The sequence below is a fragment of the Mercenaria mercenaria genome, chromosome 11 (genome assembly GCF_021730395.1).
Source record: "Mercenaria mercenaria strain notata chromosome 11, MADL_Memer_1, whole genome shotgun sequence".
In the NCBI taxonomy this organism is placed as follows: domain Eukaryota; kingdom Metazoa; phylum Mollusca; class Bivalvia; order Venerida; family Veneridae; genus Mercenaria; species Mercenaria mercenaria.
In genome coordinates, this window is record NC_069371.1 from 77927384 (window position 1) to 77954688 (window position 27305).

The 27305-nt window shown below is 34.5% G+C and overlaps 1 protein-coding gene across 1 annotated transcript; it reads right to left on the reverse strand.

The window, feature by feature from the left end:
* Nucleotides 1-2079: 2079 nt before the first annotated feature.
* On the reverse strand, nucleotides 2080-27067 carry LOC123531355 (BMP and activin membrane-bound inhibitor homolog). Its single transcript, XM_045312215.2, has 3 exons — nucleotides 26637-27067; nucleotides 10589-11017; nucleotides 2080-3904 (listed from the first exon to the last, which is right to left on the reverse strand). The coding sequence occupies exons 1-3, from the start codon at nucleotides 26704-26706 to the stop codon at nucleotides 3342-3344; spliced, it is 1062 nt and encodes a 353-aa protein (XP_045168150.2). The 5' UTR covers nucleotides 26707-27067; the 3' UTR covers nucleotides 2080-3341.
* Between the last annotated feature and the right edge of the window lie 238 nt (nucleotides 27068-27305).

The window sequence follows — 27305 nt, forward strand, 5'->3', positions numbered from 1 at the left end:
ACTGCCCGAGTCTTAAAATTTACTTTTTAATATAACGATATATTGTACCGCAAAACTGAACAACGTATGCGCCTCTGGCATTACATAATTTATGACTTTATTTTGTTTTGTTTCTGTTTTAACATAGGTCATTTTGGAGACTTTTCAGGGATTTTTATGGCGGAGGAAGGGCAGGGCCCTAGGCGCCCACTTGGGCATTATTTAAGCAAGGCAGGCACCTGGATAGAAGCACTGACATTCTGTAAGTCAGCTGAATGGTTTCCTCACGTTAACTAATTCATCCAACTTTAGAACTTACAGTGATGATTTAAGTCAGCGATCTTAACCGCCAGTCTACTATCTTGAAAGATCCGCTATCCTAGCATGCAGTTACTTTTGTGAAACTTCAAAAAAAGTCGTACTGTACATGACTGGTTATATGTTTGGTATATTGTCATGGCAACTTCATCTTGACGTTTAGAGACACAAACATTACTGGCATTTATTGTGGGGAATGTGGGTTTTTTGTTTATGACATTTTGAAGTTTTTTTATGTAGATGGCTGAGTGGTTAATTGCAGTTGAGCAATGACGATGTATGAACGCTATAGGTCAAGTCTGGCGGCGCACTGCACCGGTCTTAAAGATACAGCAATTTCCAATTTATTTAGAATTCCTATCCTTTCGCATTCAAGTGCAATACCGTACAAGTAAAAAAATATAATAAAATGATATTCTCGCTGCTTCAAAACAGTGGAAGTATCAATTTTATTTCACTGATATATTCAAATATTTCAATGAAAAGCATAAAATAAAATTCCTGCATGAGAACAGACACCAGTTTTCACCGGTATAAAGATACACGCTTCGCCGTATTAAAATGCATTAGAAATCTAGAAAATCTGGCCGCAATATAGATATCGTTACGTTAAGATATTGTTGCGTCATAACTCAGTGCACGAAACGTAGTTCTGCTAGACTGTGTTTATCTTTAAAACCGTCCAAAATACATGTAACAACAAGAGCTGTCTCCATAGGATGACACATGCCCCCGATGGCACTTTGAATGAATAGTTATGGCCGATGTTAGAGTTTAGGACCTTTGACTTACGGACCTGGGTCTTGCGCGCGACACGTCGTCTTACTGTGCCACACATTCGTGCGTATTTATTTTAAAATCCATGCATGAATGACAAAGATATGGACCAGACACGCCCATCAATGCACTATCATGAAATATGACCTTTAACGTCTAAGTGTGACCTTGACCTTTGAGCTACAGACCTGGGTCTTGCGCGCGACACGTTGTCTTACTGTGGTACACATTCATGCCAAGTTATTTGAAAATCCATCCATGGATGACAAAGATATGGACCGTACACGCCCAACTATCATGAAAAATGACCTTTAACGTCTAAGTGTGACCTTGACCTTTGAGCTACGGACCTGGGTCTTATGCGCGATACGTCGTCTTACTGTGGTACACATTCATGCCAAGTTATTTGAAAATCCATCCATCGATGACAAAGATATGGACCGGACACGAAAATTGTGGACAGACTGACAGACCGACAGACCGACAGACAGACAGACCGACAGACGGTTCAAAAACTATATGCCTCCCTTCGGGGGCATAAAAAGAAGATTTGTTTATTTTACATGTAAAATCGGAATACTATTATCTTTTTTTACTCGTGAACACCATATTTTTACATTTTCCCTCAGCGCTGCGCCACTCGTGAAAATACTGGATCTGATGCACTCGGTGAAAGATATTTTGAACTTATCTATTAGGTATTTTTAGGGGGCCAAATGAAGGAACTTTATATTTCAGTAAAGGAATACGTACACATTGAAAAAAAGGACTTGTGCAAAGAAACTGTGTTTAATAGTAAATACAGTATTTTTTATCAAATTGATTCAGTGTTTTTTGTGTGTGTCTTTTTTTTGTATGAATTCTCCATCTACGTACGCCGGCACGTACAATACGCCCGCACGTAAATGCATTTATATGTCAGTCACCCTTTCGACGCAGTTAAAATATTGGAGCAAATTTGTGTAATTTCACCTTAAAGACAGAATAAAATAAAAGCACTAACACTTCTTTTCAATAACATTTTTTCCATTTTATTTTCATAGAAATAAATATTTAAAATATATATTATAAAACACACATCTTTACCACAGACATATTTTGAAATTTTCTTTTGATTTTGAAAACCTTTTTCGTTCATTTACAATGAAAACATGTACAAATCATTCTCTGTCATGAAAAAATTACGTTGAAAACTTTTTAAACCATATTTCGAGGGCTGAGTGCGAAACTCTTGTATCTTTTTCCTTGTTAATATACAGTTACAATAGTTTCGCCCTCAGCCCTTGATTAACAATAAACGGGAAATGGTTGCATTATTTTAATGTCAAAAAATCCAACTACTGTATAGTTAAAGTAAGTTTGGCATTGTTTAACTGATTTTTTGTTTAATTTACATGTACATGCGTAATCAAGTGCATTCCACGTAATTATTTCATGACTGTTTACTGAATATCTGTGTTCAAAGCATATTATACATGGCCCTATCGTAATCATAATAACGGTAATAATAAATAATTTATTGCCGCAGAAATTAAAGGCACTTTGAACTATTAATGCCAGAAAGGCGCATGCGGAACTAACATTTAATCACAATTTACAGAAAGTGCAAACCTTATTATAGCATTTTGCAATCAAGTATTTGATATTTAACTTGTTCCAATATTGGTGAACTTTTTGGATTCAGTAGTTAGAGAATAAGGCCACATATATATGTGCTTATTGTTACCATCCAAATAAAAACAATTCAGATGAATATAAATTCACTAAATGGTCAGCACGATCATGTAATGATCTCATTTATAATCATTTTTCTTAGAACAAAATATTATATTTTAAGTATTTTATTCATGCGAATGGTGCTTTAATAGCTTGAAATTTTTGAGAATTTTAACAGTGTATAACTGTAAATAAATAATTGTGCGCCCAAAAGACTATGACTCACGCATGCGCAATACGACCTTTACAGCAACTGACTCAGAAAATTGGCGATTTCTGTAATATTTACATTTAGAGTGGACCTATTATCCACTGTTTATAATGATGAACAATAATGAGCAAACTTTTGAATTGACAAGATTCACATAAATTACAAAAAAGTCACAGCACGTGTCTCATCTTCTCAAAATGATCACATGTTTTTATCTGACGATTTCTGTCCTCCATACTCTCCTTCAACACCGGATGACATCCGGTTTAGCAATATTTTGAAAATCACATCGTAGAAACAGTACTTTACCCTATAAAACCATTCAACATTTGAATCAATGCTAAACAACATCTGCAGAATCCGTTTCATTTGACTTTCCCCACACAATCACAGACGGATATGGTGATGTCCGAGTACTACTACACTTATGATCACATGCGTTACTATTCGTGTCACTGTTTTGTGAAACTATTTGTTCGTAAGTATGACCTTCCCGGTCAGTAGTCACTTTTGGGTGGCATTGTTTATGATGGTGATGATGACAGTTTGAATGTCTATGGGAATGATTATGATCACGTTTGGAACTTTGACTATGACACTGCGCGTGACTATGATTTTTACTATAAATTTGATTGTCATTTGTGACTAAACTTTTATCTTTGTCAATAAAATGGTCTGTGACATATAACTGAGCTTTTGTTAAGCTCCTTTCGCGACGAATTTGAATAAGTCTCTTGTGTTGACGAGAATCAGTTCTGAGCATGCGCACAGCGAGCAAAACGAGAAGGATGAGTATGAAACCTCCAGCAATCGGAACTGCTATCACAGCGGCCTTGAACCACAGGTCTTTCTGAGGTTTAGGTGTTTCATGCGTTCTCTTGGATGAGATTCCATCAGTACTTCCTGAAAATAGAGATAAAATGATACGTTAGTATTAAAATAAGCAGAACACGATGCGCGCGCATAGCAACAGAAAGACGTTGATGCACATTAATTTAAAACTAGAATAGTTCAGAAATGTTAATGAGACATGCAATAAATAGATATTTTAACAGAACATTGTATTACATTTAAGCACAACCTCAAAAACACATTCAACTTTCTTTTGTCATTAACATAAAGCCGCAAATCTATTCCTGGAATTTTCACGCGGCGGATGTGCATTAGTTGGAAATGATACAGTACATTATAAAATCTCCTCATTTTTGGATTGTTCTTCAATGCTAATCAATAAATCTTACAGAAAATTTTCTTAACTTACGGGGGTCTACTCAACTTTTCTACAGACTGAATTAATTTATATCAAAATATAACTTCTATCATCGCAACAGCATAAAGAAACTTAATTAAGAGTTCATTTAATTTCCATTACGTTGGATTCATCTACAAAAGCTTCTTCGTAATTTACAGATCATTAATTTTCTCTAATGTATTCTTAAGTATTTCATTGCAAACTTTCACACATCGACTGATGATAAATGGGCATGAGACATGCATAATTTATACAGTCAGGCAAGAGGCCGACAGCTTATGTGTAAAGTAATACATATTAAAGACAATCTTGTATATGAAAAACACATTATCAAATGAAATTATGTATATACTCCTAGGTTAAAGGAAACCCGCCCTTAATATCACGATCCAGTCCATATTTCGTTCCTAAATCGTTTTGATACTTTACCTATCCGACAATACGTAAAAGGAACTATTTTATTTTGTTCAAATACCCTACCGTACTGTTAAATTAATGCGATTATGGTAAAGTATCATGTACAGAACTGAGTCCAGTTTCGAAAAGCTTTTTGTTTTCGTTTCGTTCTTTACTAAATTCCGTTTTCCATTTACATCGCGGAATGTGATTTTTCACCTTATCAGCAAGAAAAATGAAAGATAATGTGATGAGGATAACTGTGGCCATTATCATGAATTTATCAATTGAAAGTTGTTTTTAGCTGCCTGATCAGATGGTTCCTTGGTGCAGAAACATTAGACTACATTCGGGACATCTGTCGCCTCAGGGGTTTGTTCGCAATTTTAAAACATTTGGGGGAAAACGTCCGCTTGTAAACAGAGAAAAAACGAATGAAAATATTCTTTAAATTGTTCAGTAAAGTCAAGATAGTACGTGCGTCTGATTGTTAACAATACAATTATATTTTTGTTTGATTGACTTTCCCGATTTTTGGGTCCAGAATGATAAAATATACTAAAATGTATATTATATACTGAAAATGTACATTTTTTATCTTGGATTTTGAGTCTCACTAACACAATTTAGTTCCCATGGCAACTTGTCCAGCTTTGAGTCTGCAGCATACATGTATGTACAATATTACCCATAACTTTTTTTAAGTATTCACAAATAAATCATATTCTTTATTTATAAGATGTACTTTTGTCCATGGACATACTGCACTCTCTTACACTTCTATCATTATCAATAAAATTTCGTTTATGTAGGTCTGAATTATGTAGAAACCAAATAAAATGTTAAAATGAGCACATAGTTTAGTTTTATCCGCCTTTCCCCCCTCATTCGCTTTATTTTCGTGAAACGTGTGATAACAAAATGGTTCGGCTCGTATCTCGACGATCTAAAAAGCATTTTATCTGAAAGTCATTTAAAGCTCGTTTATGTTAAAAATTCATTTAATGAAAGATCACCAGAGACTTTGATAAATGAGTACATTATACAAAATAAAATATGAATAAATACGATACGGCTCGCACTGGTATTAATATAAATATTAAATGATATTGTCATGTGATATCAAAATGGTGTTCCCAATTATCCTTGGACATGTGAACACACCGCGGCCCCGCAACGGGCATAATTAAAACAGTTTAATATGCCAAATTAATTAATTAATTTTATCATACTGTGTAACTGAAGCAGGTTATTGAATTTAATAAAAACTAAGAGAAGTATTAATGTATGTTCCTTTATGTAAATCTGACAGCCTTTAAATTAACATTTGAACAACATGTATATATGAACGTGTCGTATTTCTACGTCCCTGTTAGTACATTATCATGTAGAGCTATACACTTTATACCATTGTCTCGAGTTTCGAAACCCACGCGAAGCCTATAGAAACCTCCTCAAGCTTCAAGTCGCTAATTTGAAAATCGTAGGTTTAGAAACATGATATTTCGGTTTTAGTTTCGGAAAAGTCATGTATGTCATTGCAGAACAATCGGGTTCACTACATGTGATATCCAAACCGAAGATATGTCATTCTCTCAGGTATGTTCTAAACATGCACACAGAGTTCAATACAAAAAATATATTATCTCTGAAAACAAAAGGCTGATTTTTTTTTGTATTTACATGAGTAATCGCAAACAGTTTCTTCACCTAGTACGTAACGTATGAAAGAATATTTCTCTAACATGTTTGCCTAATCAGAAATAAGTCGCCTGTTATGAGATTTGAAATATACGTCTCAGATATAAATAACAGAAGAAATAAATAAGGGAAAAAAGTAAAATTAATGTGTTTGGTCAAGAATTGATTTCTGAAGCCCGCCCTGAGACAGCACGAATCGGTCTTTCCTGCCTTCAACACTGAAGAGTTAAATAGCAAAGAATTATCTCCCCTGACCCGGATAATCTCTAAACAAACGTCGTTATCTTTGAATTCCTATGTATCGAAGAGAAAATTGAGTCACAAATTTACTTTATGGTATTATGATGAGAAGCGAATGATTAAAGTAAACATCTGAGTACTTTCCTAATTGTCCTCAAACGTCAGGGCTGATAAATCTCGCTTTTGAACTTATAAATCATGGCAAAGTTTGTTGATAGACTGAAGTCTTTAATGGAGTTTTATTTTTGGTGCGCTGTGGAGACATGAGACCATTAATATTGTAAGCAGTATATCAACAGTGTTTTCGTTTGGCGACTCGAATCTGCACAAAGTATTGCAAACATATCCATTAAGAAGAAAAAGAGGGACGGATATTTATAATAGAGACAAACATGCCGTGTTTGATGCATGCGATGACTGGGTTTAAACTTTCTCATTTATTTTCAAGATTTTGTTTTTAAGATTCTTATCTCTTAAACATTAGCGTGTTTAGGGCGAGGAACCGATCGACAAATGCTTGATAGCAGCCAGAAATAAAACTCAACATTGTCTAACAACTAATATTTTACGCGACAATTGCCCACGAAAATTACGTGCTCCGAAAACTATCAGCAGACCGCCTGTGAATCACACTTGATAGTGCCATATTTATAAGGCATCCGAATATTGACCATGGTTTGCAACATTTTCATGTCCAACATATCTAACAAGAGGACCATGATGGTCCTGAATCGCTCACCTCTTCCCACATGACCCAGTTTTGAGTATGACGTCGTTTTTTCTATTATTTGACATAGTGACCTAGTTTTTGAGCTCATGTGACCCAGTTTTGAACTTGACCTAGATATTATCAAGATAAAAATTCTGACCAATTTTCCTGAAGATCCATTGAAAAATATGGTCTCTAGAGAGGTCACAAGGTTTTTCTATTATTTGACCTATTGACCTAATTTTTGAAGGTACGTGACCCTCTTTTGAACTTTACCTAGATATCATCAAGGTGAACAATCTCACTAATTTTCATGAAGATTTCATGAAAAATATGGCCTCTAGAGAGGTCACAAGGTTTTTCTATTTTTATACCTACTGGCCTAGTTTTTGACCCCACGTGACCCACTTTCGAACTTGACCTAGATATCATCAAGATGAACATTCAGATCAATTTTCATGAAGAGCCATTGAAAAATATGGCCTCTAGAGAGGTCAAAAGATTTTAATAATTTTAGACCTACTGACCTAGTTTTTGACCGCAGTTGACCCAGTTTCAAACTTGACCTAGATATCATCAAGATGAACATTCAGACCAACTTTCATACAGATCCCATGAAAAGTATGGCCTCTAGAGAGGTCACAAGGTTTTTTATTATTTGACCTACTGACCTAGTTTTTGAAGGCACATGACCCAGTTTCAAACTTGACCTAGATATCACCAAGGTGAACATTCTGACCAATTTTTATGGAGATCAATTCAAAAGTATGGCCTCTAGAGAGGTCACAAGGTTTTTCTATTTTTAGACCTACTGACCTAGTTTTTGACCGCACATGACCCTGTTTTGAACTTGACCTAGATATCATCAAGATGAACAGTCAGACCAATTTTCATACAGATCCCATGAAAAATATGGTCTTTAGAGAGGTCACAAGGTTTTTCTATTATTTGACCTACTGACCTAGTTTTTGAAGGCACGTGACCCACTTTTGAACCTAACCTAGATATCATCAAGATGAACATTCAGACCAACTTTCATACAGATCCCATGAAAAATATGACCTCTAGAGAGGTCACAAGGTTTTCCTATTATTTGACCTACTGACCTAGTTTTTGTAGGCACGTGACCCACTTTCGAACTTGACCTAGATATCATCAAGATGAACATTCTGACCAATTTTCATGAAGATCTCATGAAATATATGGCCTCTAGTGATGTCACAGGGTTTTTCTATTTTTAGACCTACTGACCTAGTTTTTGACTGCACGTGACCCAGTTTCGAACTTGACCTAGATATCATCAAGATGAACATTCAGACCAACTTTCATACAGATCCCATGAAAAATATGGCCTTTAGAGAGGTCACAAGGTTTTTCTATTATTTGACCTACTGACCTAGTTTTTGATAACACGTGACCCAGTTTCGAACTTGACCTTGATATCATCAAGGTGAACGTTCTGACCAATTTTCATGAAGATCTTATGAAATATATGGCCTCTAGAGAGGTCACAAGGTTTTTCTATTTTTAGACCTACTGACCTAGTTTTTGACCCCACGTGACCCAGTTTCGAACTTGACCTAGATATCATCAAGATGAACATTCTGACCAATTTTCATGAAGATCTTGTGAAATATATGGCTCTAGAGAGGTCACAGTTTTCTATTTTTAGACTACTGACTAGTTTTTGATGGCACGTGACCCAGTTTCGAACTTGACCTAGATATCATCAAGATGAACATTCTGACCAATTTTCATGAAGATCTTGTGAAATATATGGCCTCTAGAGAGGTCACAAGGTTTTTCTATTTTTAGACCTACTGACCTAGTTTTTGACGGCACGTGACCCAGTTTCGAACTTGACCTAGATATCATCAAGATGAACATTCTGACCAACTTTCATAAAGATCCCATGAAAAATGTGACCTCTAGAGTGGTCACAAGCAAAAGTTTACGGACGCACACACGCACGCACGGACGGACGACGGACGACGGACACCGCTTGATCACAAAAGCTCACCTTGTCACTTTGTGACAGGTGAGCTAATAAAAAACACAGTCAGTGCTTTTTTCAGGTTTTCTAAAAAATCTCAAATAACAAGAACTACGGTGTTTTCTTTTTTAAAAAAAGTCTGGATGTGAGTTGCGGCCTTACATTATTTCGCAAAGAACACTCAGCAGTTTGAGCATGTTATAAATCTGTAGTTAGAATGAAGATTTTTAGTACATATAGGACGCTCATAAATAAACCATTTTAGCTGTCAACGTGTGTACAATATTCCAACGGTTTTATTTTGATAGATTGCTTTTACTTGCTTAAACAAAAATGAATGTTCTCCTTAAACTTTGAAACAAACATAAACTTTAGTTTCTTGTACATTAGTAAAATATGGTGGAAAATAATTTTACCAGCTTTCAGTTTTGTGAATCTTTAGGTTTGGTGTGTTTCCTACTGAACCTCAGACAATTTCAACTTAACCCTTACCCTGCTAAATTTCTATAATGAACTTGTCCATCTTTCAATTCGGACAGTGCCATTAACTGTTAAAAGGGGTGCTTACCAAAATAATACTGACTGAATGGCGAACAGTGCAGATCATGATCAGACTGCATGGATGTGCAGGCTGATCATAATCTACACTGGTCACAAAGGCAGAATCAATAGTGTTTAGCACGATAAGGGTAAACATTTGAAATCAAATTAATTTTAGTAGTTCATGCTAAAATATGCATACATCTTCATGTACAGAAACTGACTGATATTCAATGTAATTAGCATGTTAAGTATATTTCCTATAAATAATTAGTTACGTTATTGACAATTTCAAGAACCGAAAAAGTACAACACAACTGCCTCATTGAATAACATGATTTGTTGCATTCTCAAGTTGCAGAAATCTCTGGAAACAAGCGGCTTTAATTGCATATCTCCACAGTAGACAGCAGACGTTCAAGCAAACACAAACCCCCTCGTTCAAGACAAATTGCTCTGCCCATAAATCTTTTTATAGTGGAATAGTTTTCGGTAAGTATAAAGTACTTGAAAGTTTGCAATTTTCCACTTAATGCACAGAAGTCTCATTAACGAAGACGTTTTTTTATATATATATCTTATACTTATTTTTGTCTGCATGTGAAATTCTGTCTCAGATTATATAAAAGATTTCTGATAAAATTAACAGGGGAATGTCTGTTGGAGTTATGCAAAAAAAAGATAATGGTTTCTAAATTTCACAAATTATTCCATGGCGTCCATATACCGGAAGAGAAAATAAATTTAATAACCTACCTCTTCTGTCCGGCGCTTGTTCAATAATAACACTAAGTTCGTAACTGTCTCTATAGTTACACATATCCAATGTGCAACATATTAATTCTTGTTTTGTAGGGTCTACATTGTTGTTGATTTCATTAATGTCTGCTTTTGCTGGTTCTACTACTACGGTTTCTTTAATTTCTACATCGTTGGATTCTTTGACAACCGTTGTGGCATTTACATTTGTTTGGGTCATTTTATTTCCAACTCCACTGACTGCGCATGTGCGGATTCTTGGTTCCTCTTGCAATGTGTCGGCGCATCCTGAAACTATTGTTGATGTGCTGGGGTCCATGCTAGAGTCCTTGTATTTCACATGCGAGTAGCACATGCCCAGTTGAGATTTACACATATAACCCGTAGTTACACAACCGGATTCGTTGCAATAGCACCGTATTTCACCTGAAAATACATTTAAACAGTAAATCAGTATAAAATGTGGTAGGCGTCACATATAATGTTTTGCAGGAACAATAATGACTGGGTAAATTTTCTTCACAACGGAAAGAAATTAAAATCTGTCTGTCCTTCCGTTCTCAAAGCTTTCTAAAAATGAAAGAAAAAAACGGTATTATGGCGACGTGATTTCTGTCAAATATTTCCGCTCAGTGTTAACCATGGAGTGCAATTTCCAAAGGTCCCTTTATATATTAAAACTGAAACTGAAAACAATTATTTCATTTTCAAATGAGATAAAATGCATGTTATCTGGTAAATATCTCCTGAAAATATTTTCAAAAGCACTGTACCAGGAGTGCATATTAGTTCATATTTTTTTACAGTCTATCTAATAACAACTACTTGTTTCTTTATAATCACAAAGTAGTCGGAGTACTGCGAGTACTTCGAAGGCAGACAGTCGGCTAGTATACTGTATCTTCCGGAAATATCTAGAGAAAAGATCAATCATACGAGGCTATCTCCTTATTGTGTTAGATCAAAGCTAAAATCTCTCGCTGTGGCTCCATAGTCCTAGGAATAAATTTACATTTCTCTCTTTAAGCTTCCCTGGGGAGACAGAGCTGCGAGACACAAGAAACAGGCTGGCGACGTTGCTTTTAGACATGCTTATCTTCAGCATATATCTCCCGTAGCCGTTGTATTAAATTTGATCGGCTACTGTTTATAAATCAAAGGAGACACGCTAATTATATGGAAGTGTCTATAGCAAGTGGTAATTGAATATTAAACGATGCCGCGATAACTGCCGACTAAAGCACTAGTTTCCATATTAAATACCTTGCTTTGACGCTTGAAGAAAATTAAGTGGAAATGCAGTCTGCAATCATGGTAAAATTTCCATATTACTCGAGTTCAGAGATAGAAGGGATTAAATATAAATCGCTGCTTCTATCGTCTGTTATGTAATTTTCTGTACAAGTATTGTAATGGGAAATTAGAATTACTGTCTATTTCACAAATTTCCTATAGCGCTAGCCTATTTGCCTCACGTGCAGAGTCAAAAAGCCTAGAAAGTTGGTAAATAGAATATCTGCATTTAAATTTTTGCGATCCAAGAAATATTTAAATCTAGCAGTGGCCAGTAAACAACAGTTATTATATGCAAACGAACTGCGTTTTTTCTTCATAACTTTTAAAAACATAATTGATGTAAGCTTGAGAACTTGAAGTGAATGGGAGAAAAAGAATTATATCTCGCGCAAGTAAACCTCAGCATAATCGCCGAGGTAATACAAAGTGACGTCTATAATTAACAGTAGACAGTGTTAATGTTTAACTAATAAGTTTCGCTTGTTGGCAAATGAAAAACATAATGAAAAGGTTGGCATATAGCTGACTTTCATAGCACAGTTGCATCTAAAGCGTATAACTAAAATATCAGCGAGGCACTGTGGTGTAAACGTCGAAATCCACCAAACTAACTTGAAATACCTTTATCGTTAATGATATATAAAAGTTAATAATAGTTCATAAGATATGTATGGTATGTCAGGTTTTTTAAGTTTTAACGTTTGCAAACATCAGCAAAAATATCGTTTACACGTTTAAACATTTCTAACTTTTGATTTCATACCATGTAAATGTTCCCCGTTACAGTTAATTAATGACATCAGACATAGAACATTATTCTGCTTGGATATTAAACAGACAGGCCCGTTTTCATTGCTGCTGTGCTCGATTGTCAGACTGAAATATTTATGGGGCGCCACCTAGCGAATAACCTACACTACCCTGGAATCTTTATCTTAAATTAAGCAGATTCCCCGAGACAATAAATAAGACAGCAAATGACATCCCATGTCTAGAAGCTATACAATTAATGAAAAATAACAGTCAGAGATTGTGCTACTGTAAATGAAATACTTACTAATATTCTGAGACAAGTTATTGAGAGAATAGATAGATTTTCATTGCCGTGAAATGGCTACACTCCCAGACGTGATAACGACTTTGTCGAAACTATGTTCTACATCTCGTAAACATAATATTATGCCATAAAATGCATCACAATTATGGCAGTTTCGTTAATGCTACATCACTGCCAGTGTAGTCTTTGACAGTCGGTGTAGTTATTTCAGAGTAATCTTTATTATTTACCATGTCTTACGTTGCCAAGAAAGGGAAATGAATATGCAAAACGAACGTTTATAAATTAATGTTTTCTCAGTAAGCTTTTTTTTTGCACTGTCAATTTATATGTAATACAGCAGTTTTTTTGCAATTAAGACATCTGAGAAATTGTGTTTTTCAAGTGCACGCGTTAGCGCATCTGGCGACAGTAAACTATACAATACACAGTTCTCATGCACACCGTTTGCTTTACGAAATACGGTAGCGCTCGCCTAGCACAATAATTGCATTTGCTATCAGATCTCGTACAAAGTATTTTACGTCGTTTCAATCACAATTTATGGCTCTTAATTATATAATGTGGTGCAATTTGAATTCTCCGTCTGCTTTCTTTTTATCTCGATGATTTACAAGGATAGCGTGAAACTTTAAGTCGCCATCATATTTATTTTCAGCTTTTCCGATTTCAAACAAAATTGTTGAACGGACTCGAAGCGTAAAATTTCTGTAATGATTAATATACTACCGCGAGAGAAATTTTAATATTTACATCAAAATTCTCCATTTATTGTTTATTTATGAGCGATTTATGCCAGACAGTCAGTTATATGGTATAGCTTTACAATGGAATATGACAAAATTTTGTGTAGTGTTTTATGGCTGAGCCACAGGGATACAGCCGTTTATTAGGATTAAGTGTCTTATGGCGCTGTATCAATGAAACCTGAATTGGCTTAAGAACCAACGTGTTAATGAAAAATAAGATATGGCTAGATGGGAGAGAGAAATAATGTATGGTGAGCTGACAAATAAAAATAAGATTCATAGACAAGAAGTTATATTCTCGAGTGAGTCCACATTTAGAAAAAAAACAAAAACAAAAACAAAAAAAAAAAACCCCAGAAAATACAAGTTTTCAATTCTTCTAAGTATATGATCTTGTAGAATGGACGAAGTATGGTTGTGACTGTCAGCCACCACTAAATAACTCGATTAAAAATAATTATGACTCATTCTAAATTTGTTCAACAATCAAGCATATCCTGACAGAACAATTAGCGGCCATGTTTTTATGACATCGTGACATGAAAAACTTGTTCCTGATGTACCATACTGTCATTTCTTTGTGTGTTTTTTCCTCATGAAAACCTTGTAGGCCATTAAAATATCGTCCAAATGCAATATACTAGTATGTGTGTCCGGCGATGTTTTCGAATTTAAACGCATGATTATGTTCTCAAAATAATGTTACAAGTAGACAACAATATGAAAACAATTATATGATTTTATCAAAACAATTTATAGGAGAAAAAAACGGACAAACGCTACATAGACGAGAATAATTCAAACAGTGTTTCAGTTATGTTCTTCAACAGTCCAACTGCCTTCCCGACTGGCACCGAAAAAAATGACAGTAACGGAAGATCGGCTGTACAAGTATGCACCAAAAATATTTTTTTTACTGGAAAATGCAACTAACTTTCGAGTTTTTCTACTCGAGACAAATGAGTTTGGTTTACGTTTTCAACAGCTTCTCTTTAAGTAAATTCTTTGATAAATCTTTCAGACGCTAGTACATTCTTACAAAAATCATTCGTTACAAAAAACTCATGAGTGAAGTTGGCAGCATATCCCGTTTGTTTTCCCATGATACATATTAAAACGCCGAATTATTGCAGTTATGCAATTAACTTGCGTTGAGGCATGAACCGGCGTCATCCGGGAACTATCTTCTTACAATCTTGGAGACTCCGTTGTAGTTTATTTCCAATCAAGCGCTCTCCTGAAAACATAGGGCGCACTTGTTTTCCGTTAGCAACAAATTACCGTCAAATTAGTTGAGAATTAAAGTCAAGTTCTTGTTTAAGAATAATGTTTTTTATGATATTACTTGTGTGTATTCTGGTGTTCCGCTATTATGTTTCGCAGACGAATGCGCCGTGCATCTGAGTTCATACCTAGACAGAATGCCGGAGATACTTGAAGAGCTTGTACAGAATTCGGATGATACAAATGAGAGCAATTAAGTTTGCTTGTTAGGCGACTGATGTTCTGTTTATACGGCCCCAGAGGATAGATCGGTCTCCTATCTCATAAAACAGACACTAACCAGATACTGAGCAAATGCAATACGGTTGGCGACGAATGTCTAAATCCTCTAGATTATGCCGGATAACGAAGCTAAAAGCCCTTTTCGTATTCTGTAAATAACTGGAGCAGAAGTAAAAATTCGTTCGACCGTGGGTAAAATTTTAACCAAAGGAATATGCAACCATATTTCTGCAACTTTCAGAAATTCAACTGAAGCAGAAAGGATAGTGAAAGTCTAAAACATTTTAGTGAAAAGACCATGGTTGATTTGACCTTATATTTGGGTATTCATACAGTTTGACCAGATTAGACCGCGCCGTAAAAATGTAATCCTTCAAAACATAATCCCCTCTTGATTTTCATTCTAATTCCACTTGATCGTTATCTACTTATATACAAGCGGTCATTCTTAATAATCTTTCCGATTAGATCCGAGACATACGGCGACTTTGTCAAATCAATTTGGCAGTGCAGTTTACATTTCTATATAGACACCGGACAATAGATTTCCCTAGGGTGTTTTGTTACGATTAATGTGATTGGCTAATTAAAAGAATCATGGCTACTGTAAATGGCAGACAATCTGTCTGAGCCGAGGACAATCTCAAAAATTTAATCCGCTTGTCAATATTTTCTATTTCAAACGTATTAGGTAAACCCTTAAGGTTTGTTTTTAACATTGTAATGTCTGTGTAAATCTACGACCTCAGTAATCCATTTAAATGATACACTCGAAATAAACCGTTTAGAATAAACATTTCTGAGCAAAAAGGCTGTCGACTGCATCAGTAACTTGTATATTCTATCCCAGGTAAATATAAGGTCTAGTGATAGTTGAAATAGTGACAATTTCATGAGGAGAGACAACGATGATGATGATGATGATGACGATGATGTTGATGGTGATAGTGGCGGTGGCGTTGAAGTGGGTAACAACAACCGTATGATGTTCATTTTAATAACTAAGATTGTGAAAATAATCAAGAAAAACATATGCATCTCAATTTCAGGTTTTGACATAAATTCAAATTTGATAGGAGCATCTTCACGAGTTAACTCTCCTGTATAGATACAAGTTTAGGAGATATGGAACTTCTAGAGGATCGTATAATCTTGCTGGCACGAGGTGATCGCAGATATCAGCCGATAAAACTTTTTCTCACACAAGAAGCCATATCGCTGATTGATTTTCAAACGATTCTAGAAACTATAGTTCATTTGTAAAGGTTAGATTGTTGGTTGTTAGTTCATTTGGTAGAAGAAGCAAGTTGTTGAATACCTGCTGATAAAAACATAGGGAAAAGGGTATTATTACCTAACCTAAAGCTTACTTTCCTTTTATACTAACATTCCTTTAAAAAAAGATAATGTTCATTAAGGAAAGAAAGGGATCGTTTTTAAGTGCGTCAAACTAACATTCAATTTATTACGAGATACTGAATACCTCGAAATGTTGTCTTAAGTCATTCAATAAAGTTGCAAAACACAAATGTCACTCCTGTCGCGATGCTCTTTTTATGATGCGACCCTTATAAAATTGTCGACTGTTGACAAAAAGACGTTTATTTAATGTTAAAATGCTGTTGAAATACCTTGAAGAGGGTTTCATTTGTTAAGCACACAACCTCAGGCTTAACGCTTTTCAAATCAAGTGTTTAATAAGGCGTATGAATATATAAAGAAATATGGAAAATGGACTCAATGCTGTCTGTGTAAACATCCGCGACAATAGAGGTGAAAATAGATCCTTAATAAACTGCATGGTTTTCGTATAAATGTGAATTAAATAATTTGTAAACTAAAATCAACAGAAAACATTTATTTTGCATTGACGTTTGAGGCATTTAGGTGAGCGGACAATCACTTGCCCTTTGCTGTTGATGATAAAAGTAAATAAATGAATAAGGTTATATGATATCAACCTGGTTATGTTAGTTTGCACAGGAATTTTCATGTAGAATATTTCGTTCATGGATGTGAATAGCTCGAACTTATATAAACTGCAAAATATATGTCTTATTTTATTGGACTGAGAATACAAAAATAAAAAGTTTCTTTCATTCAGCTGAACTGCCAAGTCGCGCACTGTTTTGTACCAGCTGCAATGTAGAAATCTCGTATTAATTTGAACTTATTTGTTACTTTTTGCCTCCTACTTTTCCACGTTCGTATTATTCACATTTTCACTTTCATCTTTTCGCTTTTACCTTCATCGCTATAACCTTTTCAACATTTTACTTAAACCTTTTTCACTTTCATCTTTTCCGCTTTCACTGTTTCGCTTTCACCCTTTTCGCTTTCACCTTTTTTCACTTTCACCATTTTCAATTTCACCCTTTCCACTTTCTCCTTTTTCACTTTCAACATTTCGCTTTAACCCTTTCCGCTTTCACCTTTTTCACTTTCAGCTTTTTAGCTTTCACCCTTTTTCACTTTCACTGTTTCAATTTCACCTTTTTCACTTTCAAATTTTCTGCTTTTATCTTTTTCGCTTTCACCTCTTTCAAGTTGACCTTTTCGAATAGATTAGGAAAAGACCCTGTCCCAGCAGATACCAAATATTAGCCTTCCAAAAACCAGCACAAACTTACGACCGTGACCACCATAATGTCAAAACGCAAAAGTATTTTATTGTTTCAGTGAGTAGTATAAAGGTTTATAGCAAACGATATTATTTTTTGTTTTGTCTACTTTATTCCCCGGGCTAAATAGGATGTCATGATAGGGCCACGATGGATCATCCCGAGAAACACTAAAAAACAAATTAAACTTAATGAGTTTTCGATGTTCCTCAAGCATTCATCTGCATTTCTTCTTTTTTTTCTTTTTTAAAGGTCTGTGCAATACGTGTAGACAAAATTTCTAAGCACAAGAAAATCCGCTCCCCACCATCGAAAAAAATAAATTTAGTAATTTCAGCAGAATACAATTGCATTTGAATTGAATCAATTTACTAACAAATTCAAATCACTTCTATTTTTTTTTCTATATTGACGCATATTTGCTAGAAATAAAAATACAAAAACGTACATGTATAATATATCTTCTTGTACTTCGGTTTATTGACGAAATATAAAGATCCAAAATTCAAAATAAGCAGGTGAGACTCAGTTACCAAGGTTAATGTATAAACTAGGATTTATTTTGCAATGAATACAGGCTTTGATTAGGAATTTATAGAGCCTAGAATCCCACCAGTTGATGCCGCAGATTTTGTTAGAGATTATGCTGGGTTTTCCAATGTATTGTGAAGAACAAACGCTTAGAGAGATATGAAGAAATAGTTTCACTATCTTGCAATAAGATAAATGTACAGGAGCGATAACTACAAAAATGCATCAATAATGTCAGAATACAAAGCGATTTTTGACTATACGATCTAAGCTTTATTTTTGATGGGAAACTTTTCAATAAAGTAGACTTTTGTAGAGTTAAAGTTAACCTCCTCTTCCTCCTCCTCATCATCAATCAATATCACCGTCGTCGACTTCATCATCGTCATCGTCATCATCATCGTCGTCATCATCATCATCATCATCATCATTGTCATCAATAATAATGAAATAATTACTATCGCTATCATGGTTATTGTCATCATTTCCACCATCATCATAAAAATAGCATCTCATTTGCATACTGGCATCTCATTTGCATACTGACATCTCATTTGCATACTGATTAATGAAAAATGTTGAGACTACGTTGTTGTTGCTGCTGATGGCGATACAAATGATGATGACATTGATAATAATAATAATGTCTTTATAATGACGTCATTCGATCGTAAAATCCTAATAATTATATACCTGACAACAAAAAACACTGAAAGTTAAATCTACACATTGTATTAAAACTCCGAATGATAAATCACCACATATCAAAAAGTGTGTACATTTTCCCCGTGTGTAAAAAAGCGTCACCATAATAAATCAAACACTGTCAGTACACACTCTCATTTCGCCTGAAGATATATGTACTATCTACATTTACATATCCTAGTTGAAACTTTCATCGCAGCTTGGTTTATCATGTTTTCATACATAATTTGTGCTGCATTAAACGTGATATTAAAACGTAATAAAACGAAAACTGAACAAGTTTTCAACCTTGTATTTTATATTTTATGGACTTGAACTTTATAGTCGTAAAGAAAATCATGTTTTGATGAGACATAAATCCCCGTTATTAACATGTAAATTCAGGTAATCATGTTTTATAGAATAACATTTAGACCTATATTCGTATTTTAAAGAATGTTCAAGTTATAAGACAAAATTTCGGCTATACAGATGGTCATTAAAAGGAAAGGCATTTTGTTCTAATGTTAACATTTAAAGAAGTGACAGAAATTTTCAAAACAGGCTTAAAAATGAGGAAGTTAATAACAAATTTTGATATATCATCAAACATGAAAACAATATTGGTTTCAAAACAAAATGGCGAACTTAATTTATATGTAGATATTCATATGAACTGTATTTTCTAAATTTCTCTAATTTCTCCAACCAGAACGACTTTGTACCTTAAACTTAAGAAACTGTAGAACTTGTTCTATTTTAAAAGGATATTTGCTCTATAAATAATTCAAAGTATATAACTGACGTCATACAAACACAATAATAAAGCATTTCTTTTAAATTTCAAACTGTTATTTAAGTTATGAAAGGGTTCATGATGGCTTCCATATAAAGCTTATCAATAGTCATTCTTTCCCCTTTGACGCAACAAGTTTTCGCGAACCATTCGTCCCCTATTATTTACATTTATTACACAACTGATGACGTCGTAAATCCCTAGCTTCCATGTGCTATATTTTACAGGAGCATAATACTTCAAAACTGCACTGAAAGTTCGAAATAGGCAAGTTCGATACCCGTCGCAAAACAGTTATACATGTATCTTACTATTGTTTGGGTGAAAGATGGAAAAAAGTAAGTCCCCAGAAATTTAGCTCTAATGAGAAGTGTAAACAAACTATGAAAAGACGCTTCCATACTACAGGAATCCTATTTTGCAGAAATAGTCTTTAATAAAGGGACGACATACGCAAACACACAGAGAAAATTCTGCAAATACCAGGAAAATTATCTGCTAATATTTTGATAACCAGTGTTAGCGTACAGCAACAAGCATCATGTGGATTCAGTTATGTAGCAGACCTTGTTCATTTTGTTTCCAGACAATGTCTTCACAATTTACACGATGGGATTTCCTAAGCCATTTAACAGCCTCGTTTTAATTAGTCCGAATGTTTCCGAATATTCAATTATATCTGAATTTGCTTCTCGGTCTTATAGTGTACCAGTCTGACCCTTTAGCCCTTTAGCAAAGACCAATTCATAAAAAATAATATTTCAAGTTTCAATCTAAATAATTTCTTTAAGTTTTGACGTATATGTCAATGATAATGTTGTATATTTAAAACGTTGAGGTATGTACATATCCAGTTTCATCAAAATATTTTTTTACTGAAAAGAGTCTTTGTTACAGTGAACAATAATTTGAGTTTGTTTTCAAAAGCATTTTTTTTCTTTCAAACGCAAAGAGATCTTCTGATATAGGAAACAATTACCTTAAAACTCGTATCAAGCAGAAAAAATTGCCGTGTAGTTATTTTCACTGCTTGGGGCCAAGGTTAAGACAAAGGCGACTGACGTTAAATGACAGTAAAGTTAGGGGGAGCTGTCTTGACTTGACAAAACACATGAGGACGTATGTCTATAGTAGGTCTAGATCAGGCGAAAAGCGTACTGCCTCTTATATAAAATGTTATGATAAATATCGAATTTCTGTAATAGCAGGTTACAAAATCTGCGAGCCTAAATTTGCTCGTCTTAGGTGTTCGGTTGCTGAAAAAATAACACACTTGCTTTTAAACTGTCAGCTATATTTTGTTAGTGAAATTTTTAAGTGATGAAACATACAGGCGTTCTGTAATGGAATCTGCGTTTCTTATGAAATTATATTATTACAGCATTGCATGGCACGAACAGTTAACTATAAAGATATATATCTTATTTTATTCTTTATGTTTAAAACGCGAGATTGTTTGTCTAGTTAAGGTTTGCCCTGTCTTGTAAAACATTTCCTGTGAATCGAGTCTGAACAGAAACGAAATGAGTTTGCGATGTATAGCCATATCTACTGGCACCAAATTATTTCGTATTTGCGTCGCCCATAGCTCCGAATGTAATTTTGACTGGTTGTCTAGTCTTGTTTACAGAGGCGGATTATCTGGGCAAATTTTGGGCATACAGTCTATCTGTTTGTTTGTACGGCTTCACTTTGAATAGATAAGATATTCTGGCGACAAGATATCTAATATTTGGAAAGGATTTTACTTCAAAGAACGGCTTGCAAATATTTCGATTAAACAACCGGTATATTCAATACATACGTGCATGCAAGTATGTTTTAACTGACTATGTCTAGTTAAATAATGATCTATTTATTGCAGTGAAACAATCAATGCAGTTTTTTCTTCCTTTAATCATTTTGTTTCGCTTATCTCGATTGTATAACTCGCTGATCCCCTTGTTAATGAAATCAGAATGAATCTCGTGGCACTTAAAATAGATTCAAACCCAAATCTTCATTTATACTTCACATACTGTGGAATTACTGCTACTGAAGTATATACTTAGTTCAGTAGTTTTATTTAAAGATCTTGTCTGTAAGAAGAAGACAAGTGTGCATTGTTTTATTAAATTTAGAAATAGACGGTGCAGATTCAAATCTAAAGATAATTGATCGTGATTAGCACGCGCTGCAAAACTCTCGTCTGCTGATCCTCATAATAAACACAGACTCCGCGGGAAAACGCTCCATCAAGCGAAAATGCACTGCGGTGAAGTGTGCTCAGTCTATTACATTAAAAACCAGAAGCCCTTTTAGTAAATAAGTTCCCATTCGATGTAAACATTTTACGAGAGCAATATTGAATAGCTCAGCGTCTGCTGCTCTTCCCAGCCACTAATTCCAAAATGTTGTTCCGAATGAAAATTACCGAGATGGAATCGATCGTTAATTTTGGTCCAAGATAAATTGACAAGAAACTTATGCCAATGCAAAAAATGCCAGAATCTATAAGAAAGGTTATATCGGCAACCCATGATTTTGAGTCCACAAACGGTCTTTTAAATGTTCTGTGAAATATGCGGGACGACTCCATAATAATAATTTCCCTATAGACAAACTTTCTGTACAAAAAGCTCCGTATGCATTTAAAATGGGATCACACTGGTCTCCGTAAAATGAAAAACAAATGCTCATGCATTAGGCCTACACGTAGATATACAGACACAGTCGTTTATGCCCGTTAGAATAGTTCTGCTACATGTTACCCTAGCACGTTATTATCAACCTGCGATGCGCCACTTCACAGTTGACCTAGAAGAATCCAAACCCCGCTGTTCCCTTTATATAGACACATTATCCGGTGACCTGTCACTGTATTTAACTCTTCAAATATCATCATATTTAATTCAAAACGTTATTTAATGCATGCGGCGTGCTTTTGTCATCAGAATAAACACATTTTGACTACATTTTTCGTCTTTGCGCGACAACCCATTGAGATGAACACATAACGATGTAGTTGCGTATTCCCTGGCTTAGCAAGCTGCGATATGCATCTTAGTTAAATAGTTTTTAATGACATTTCACTGTATGAGACTTTATTTTACGATTTTAGTTTCGTTACACAACATTAATAGCCGCAAATTCGGAATTTTGAATGAAAATCCTTTCTTACTGGAAAGATAAGCAACAAAAAGCATACACATGTAATTAAAGGTTCTTCACAATCTATGTAAGTTATAATAACAAAAAAAAAAAAAGATCAAATAACTTGAAACCTATTTCACAGGCTTTATAAAGCGAATGAAGTTTTCAGGGCATGCGGATACAGACATCTTTAAAAATGGTTATAGGAAAAAATGACAACCTCTTTTTATGTTTGTCGTCTTGAATCAAGTAGATTCGGATAAACCTATGTTTACCGCTTGAATTCGACCGACTGCACATTAGATCAATGTTCATTGATAATTTTAATGCAACTAAAATGGTGGATAAAAACTGTTTTAAATTTACGGCAAAATAATTTGCTAAAACCTCATAAAATACTGAATGTCGACGAAAAGTCTTTCCACACAATTTTCACCAATTGATATAATATGACTCGAAAATTATCGACGATTTTCCAAATCTATTTGATGGTCCAAAAATTACAAAAGATTTCAAAAAACACAGAAACGTTTGGAAATTATTTTATCTGAAATTAATGGTTTTTAAATATTTGATGGCCTTGCTACAAGGCGATAATTTTGTTGCTATTATTCTTTTTTTGTTCGCTTTGTGTCCTTTGTCGTGCTCTTTTTCCCGATTTCCAAATAGTTCAAGCTTTATTTTATGACGATTTTGTTATTGTCTTGTCCATAACTTGTAAATATGCCCTCCCCGGCCCCTACCTATCCTCCTAGTAAGCCAAGCCCCTTGTTTGCTATATATACAGTAACACGCTATAACGCAGTGGAAAATAAAGTATTTATGATGGAAAATGAAAGCTCTGGCGGCAATCTAATATTCCCTATATCATAACCAGTCCCGACCATATGCTCTAATGTTTTGTCGGCGCTACTGTGTCTGTATTTGATATGATATGGATTTGTTTAATAGTTCCACACATTGTTCAATTGCCTTTAAATGGCCGTCTAAGGTTCCGGATTGATTCATTAACCTCTTGAACAGATTTCTCTGTTGTTTTCAAAGCAATCAAATATAATGATTAATCGACGAACAGGCCAAAGAAATGGACCGTCGCAGAAGGTTGTAAATAGCAATTATGTTCAGTAAAAAGAAAAACAAACTGCGAACATATTTTTCGCAGCTTTTTTTAAAAGTGTGTACAGGTGGTTAAAGCAGGTTTTGATAAGAGAATGAAGGGTGTTAGAAATATTTGGGTCAATATCAGTGTTTATTGAAGTTTTATTAAACACCCTTTAAAAGCGAACTGAAAAAAAAAATGCATTCAGTACAAGTAAAAACAAGCATTGTCAATTAATTTCGAGTTTTTATATCTATGTTTCATGTGTTATTAATATACACGTTATGCAAACACAAGATACCTAACTTGACCCTAAATGCTACAACTGTCATCTTAAACATTTTCCACTTTATCAAAAACTCGACCATTCTTTACGTTAAAATATTCACCCAACGAACAAGTGAAATTCTTTAACTTCTTGTCACGAAGCGCTGTGATTTATGAGTCGTTTAACAAAGATTATTTGTCTTTTCATTTAAAATCATTCAGCGGAAATATACGTATTTAAAACATGCAGTTATCTGTATTGCCTGGAGTACTTCATAAGGAAGCGGTGGTCATAGTTGGTTATGTTTATAGCGATTGTTTTTCATCATATTTCTATAGTGGTATTGGTGGTGGTGGTGGAAGTAGTGATGATGATGATGATGATGATGATGATGACAACGACGACGAGTAAGACGATGAAAAAAGAAGCTGATAAATTTATACATTTCCCAAACGCGATCAATACATTCCTGTCAATACCGAATGACCTACTAGTAATTAGCACAATTGCAGTAATGGACAAAATGTAAATCAAATCGTTACCATAGCAACACGAACGTAAAGTATGCCAAATAACATTATAGGTGTCAATCCCAGTAATTAGTATTATACATAAAATACTCTAAAATAGTTATATAATTAATCACGTTAATATCTCTGTATATTTTATTGATTTCTCTTAGTTGTAAACATATAAAAATTCTCTTCTACCTTACTTGAGGAATTTTGATAACTGAAATTTATTTATATTTTTTTCTCATGTTCTTGAAATGTTGCCTTTTTTTCTATGATATTTCATGTTTAAATATCTTGTTGGAAGAAATGAGTCGGTTTTTGCAGGTAATATTTTCATCTACGCTGAAAAGTGGATTCACTGCATGATGCATGTTGTTGTTTTTGTTTTGCATTTGATTATCATAGACTGTAACCAAAAACGTTTGATATCGGAATATGAAACTAAATTTATCAACATTTAATATGAAAATGGAGCCACAAGCTATGATTGATATAAATTTTGTAATTAAACATTCCAATTAGCATTTGTATCGCCGACACAAGATTAATATGGCGAAATAATGCGTGCTTATCTTTCACTATATACAGAAGCAGATATCTCCTGTCGCCAGCAATGTGTCAGTTCAGACATATAAATTGCATTTTGCCGACCGATTTGCCGCCGGGAAGACGGATCATACTGATAAAAACGAATTGACAATAAAATCTGACATGTTTTTAAAACAATTTGAATCCTGCGGGCTTACGAGCAGGAGGCCATGTTTTGCTTTAAAAATTAGAATGTCTGCGGATCGAAACCTTCGCTGCAAAATATTCCGTGATAGTAAATTGATAAATATCCATAAAGATCATTATTTATATCAAATTGAAGACATTTATTACAGATAGGTTCGGGAGAGTCATATTTGGAAGCAGAGTGTATAATTATACATTAAAGGGAAGCAAAATATGTATATATGAGAGACTGCGCAATTTCAATTTGACTGACTTTCAAAATTGTATCACATTTACAAAGTGATCGTTCACTTCTTTCATAGAAATAATCCAATCAACATTTTCAGATTTTTCCTTTATCTATAGCCTGAAAGTCACGTGATGCAAGATCTTTCCCCATTATCACGTGCAATAAAAATTGTTTTATGACACGACAATTCTGGAGCTAGGCCTCGACATGTTGACGTTTTGATTTATTTGAAATGTCCACTGAGGTCTGCCCGTATCTTTCCAATGACAAAAGGCGGGCGATATTGATTTCAAAGCGTGTCATCGATTTTCAAGATATTTGAAGAAATGTGCTGGCACTTTTATTGCTTTGAATCAATGATATTTCTTGACAGAAGCTTTATAAACAAACAAGCATTTGCCCGTTTAGATAAGATGCATGCAGCATGGTGAAAAATGGCACAGACCCTTTAAAATAGATTGATTTGATATTTCCAATATCGGAAGAACATGCACGAGTACTTGGATATTAAATTCAATTAATAACACAAATATAAGACGCTTTCTTTTGGAATCTTACAGCAATATCAAGTTAAGTCAAAGCTGGTTTTAAATAAACACAGAAAATAAATATGAAAACGAAAAATACAATACCCGGTAGATATACACTTATGAATAAAATATTGATTAATAATTAATCACAGAAAATAGAATGTCGGGACGGAATGTCACAAACATTGATTTATCTATTAGACAACACACGCCAAACAGATGTCTAACATTGAGCATTGCCAGATTGAGGATTGATTGTTAAAGAAAGAAAAATGGAGGACAACAATTTATACATACCATCGACAGACGTAACACTGTATAACAGAAGGAAGAACAGCCCCTTAACCTGTTTTAAGGGATCTCCCATGTTGGAGAAATAAGCAATCTTGAACAATGTCTTCAGTACATTATCTATCCGATCGTATATTCCAAAATATTCCTCTTTCACTTTCTCTCTATCCTGTAAAACTGTTATTTGCACTGTGGCGAATATAGACTAGAGCGAAATGTATATAAACAAGGTGGTTAACGGTCTAACATCCAGAAAACTATACACCTGATAAAACTTCTCTTCTTAACAAACGTCCCGTGGAGAGAAAACTATATATAATGCACGTTAGGCTAACAACAATGTTTATAAATGCAAATTTAGCAGCTTATATCGTTTATATTTAAAAAATCTAAACATACTCCGCTGTTGACATGAATGCTCAAAGTACTACATGTAGTGAAAAGTTAGATTATTCATATAGAGAAAGGTGAGAGAACGATTTTGTATGGTTGAGCGATCTTAATAGGCGGAGCGGAAGGCGTGGCTAACTGTGATAGTGCTTGTGATTTTCTACTTGCCTAAACTTCCGACTGAAACGTTTATCAACTATTTTGATCTAAGACGGTTAAATTGAATTTGAACGTCTAGTTTATCAGTCATTAATTAACGTCGAATTTCCATGAGGCATTCTTTTG

Coding starts and splice junctions, on each gene's coding strand:
- LOC123531355 (XM_045312215.2), bottom strand. CDS start 26,706: ATGGGAGATCCCTTAAAACAGGTTAAGGGGCTGTTCTTCCTTCTGTTA. Junction 11,018..26,636: donor CAGTGTTACGTCTGTCGATG/GTATGTATAAAT, acceptor ATGTATTTTCAG/GTGAAATACGGTGCTATTGC. Junction 3,905..10,588: donor ACAAGCGCCGGACAGAAGAG/GTAGGTTATTAA, acceptor CTCTATTTTCAG/GAAGTACTGATGGAATCTCA.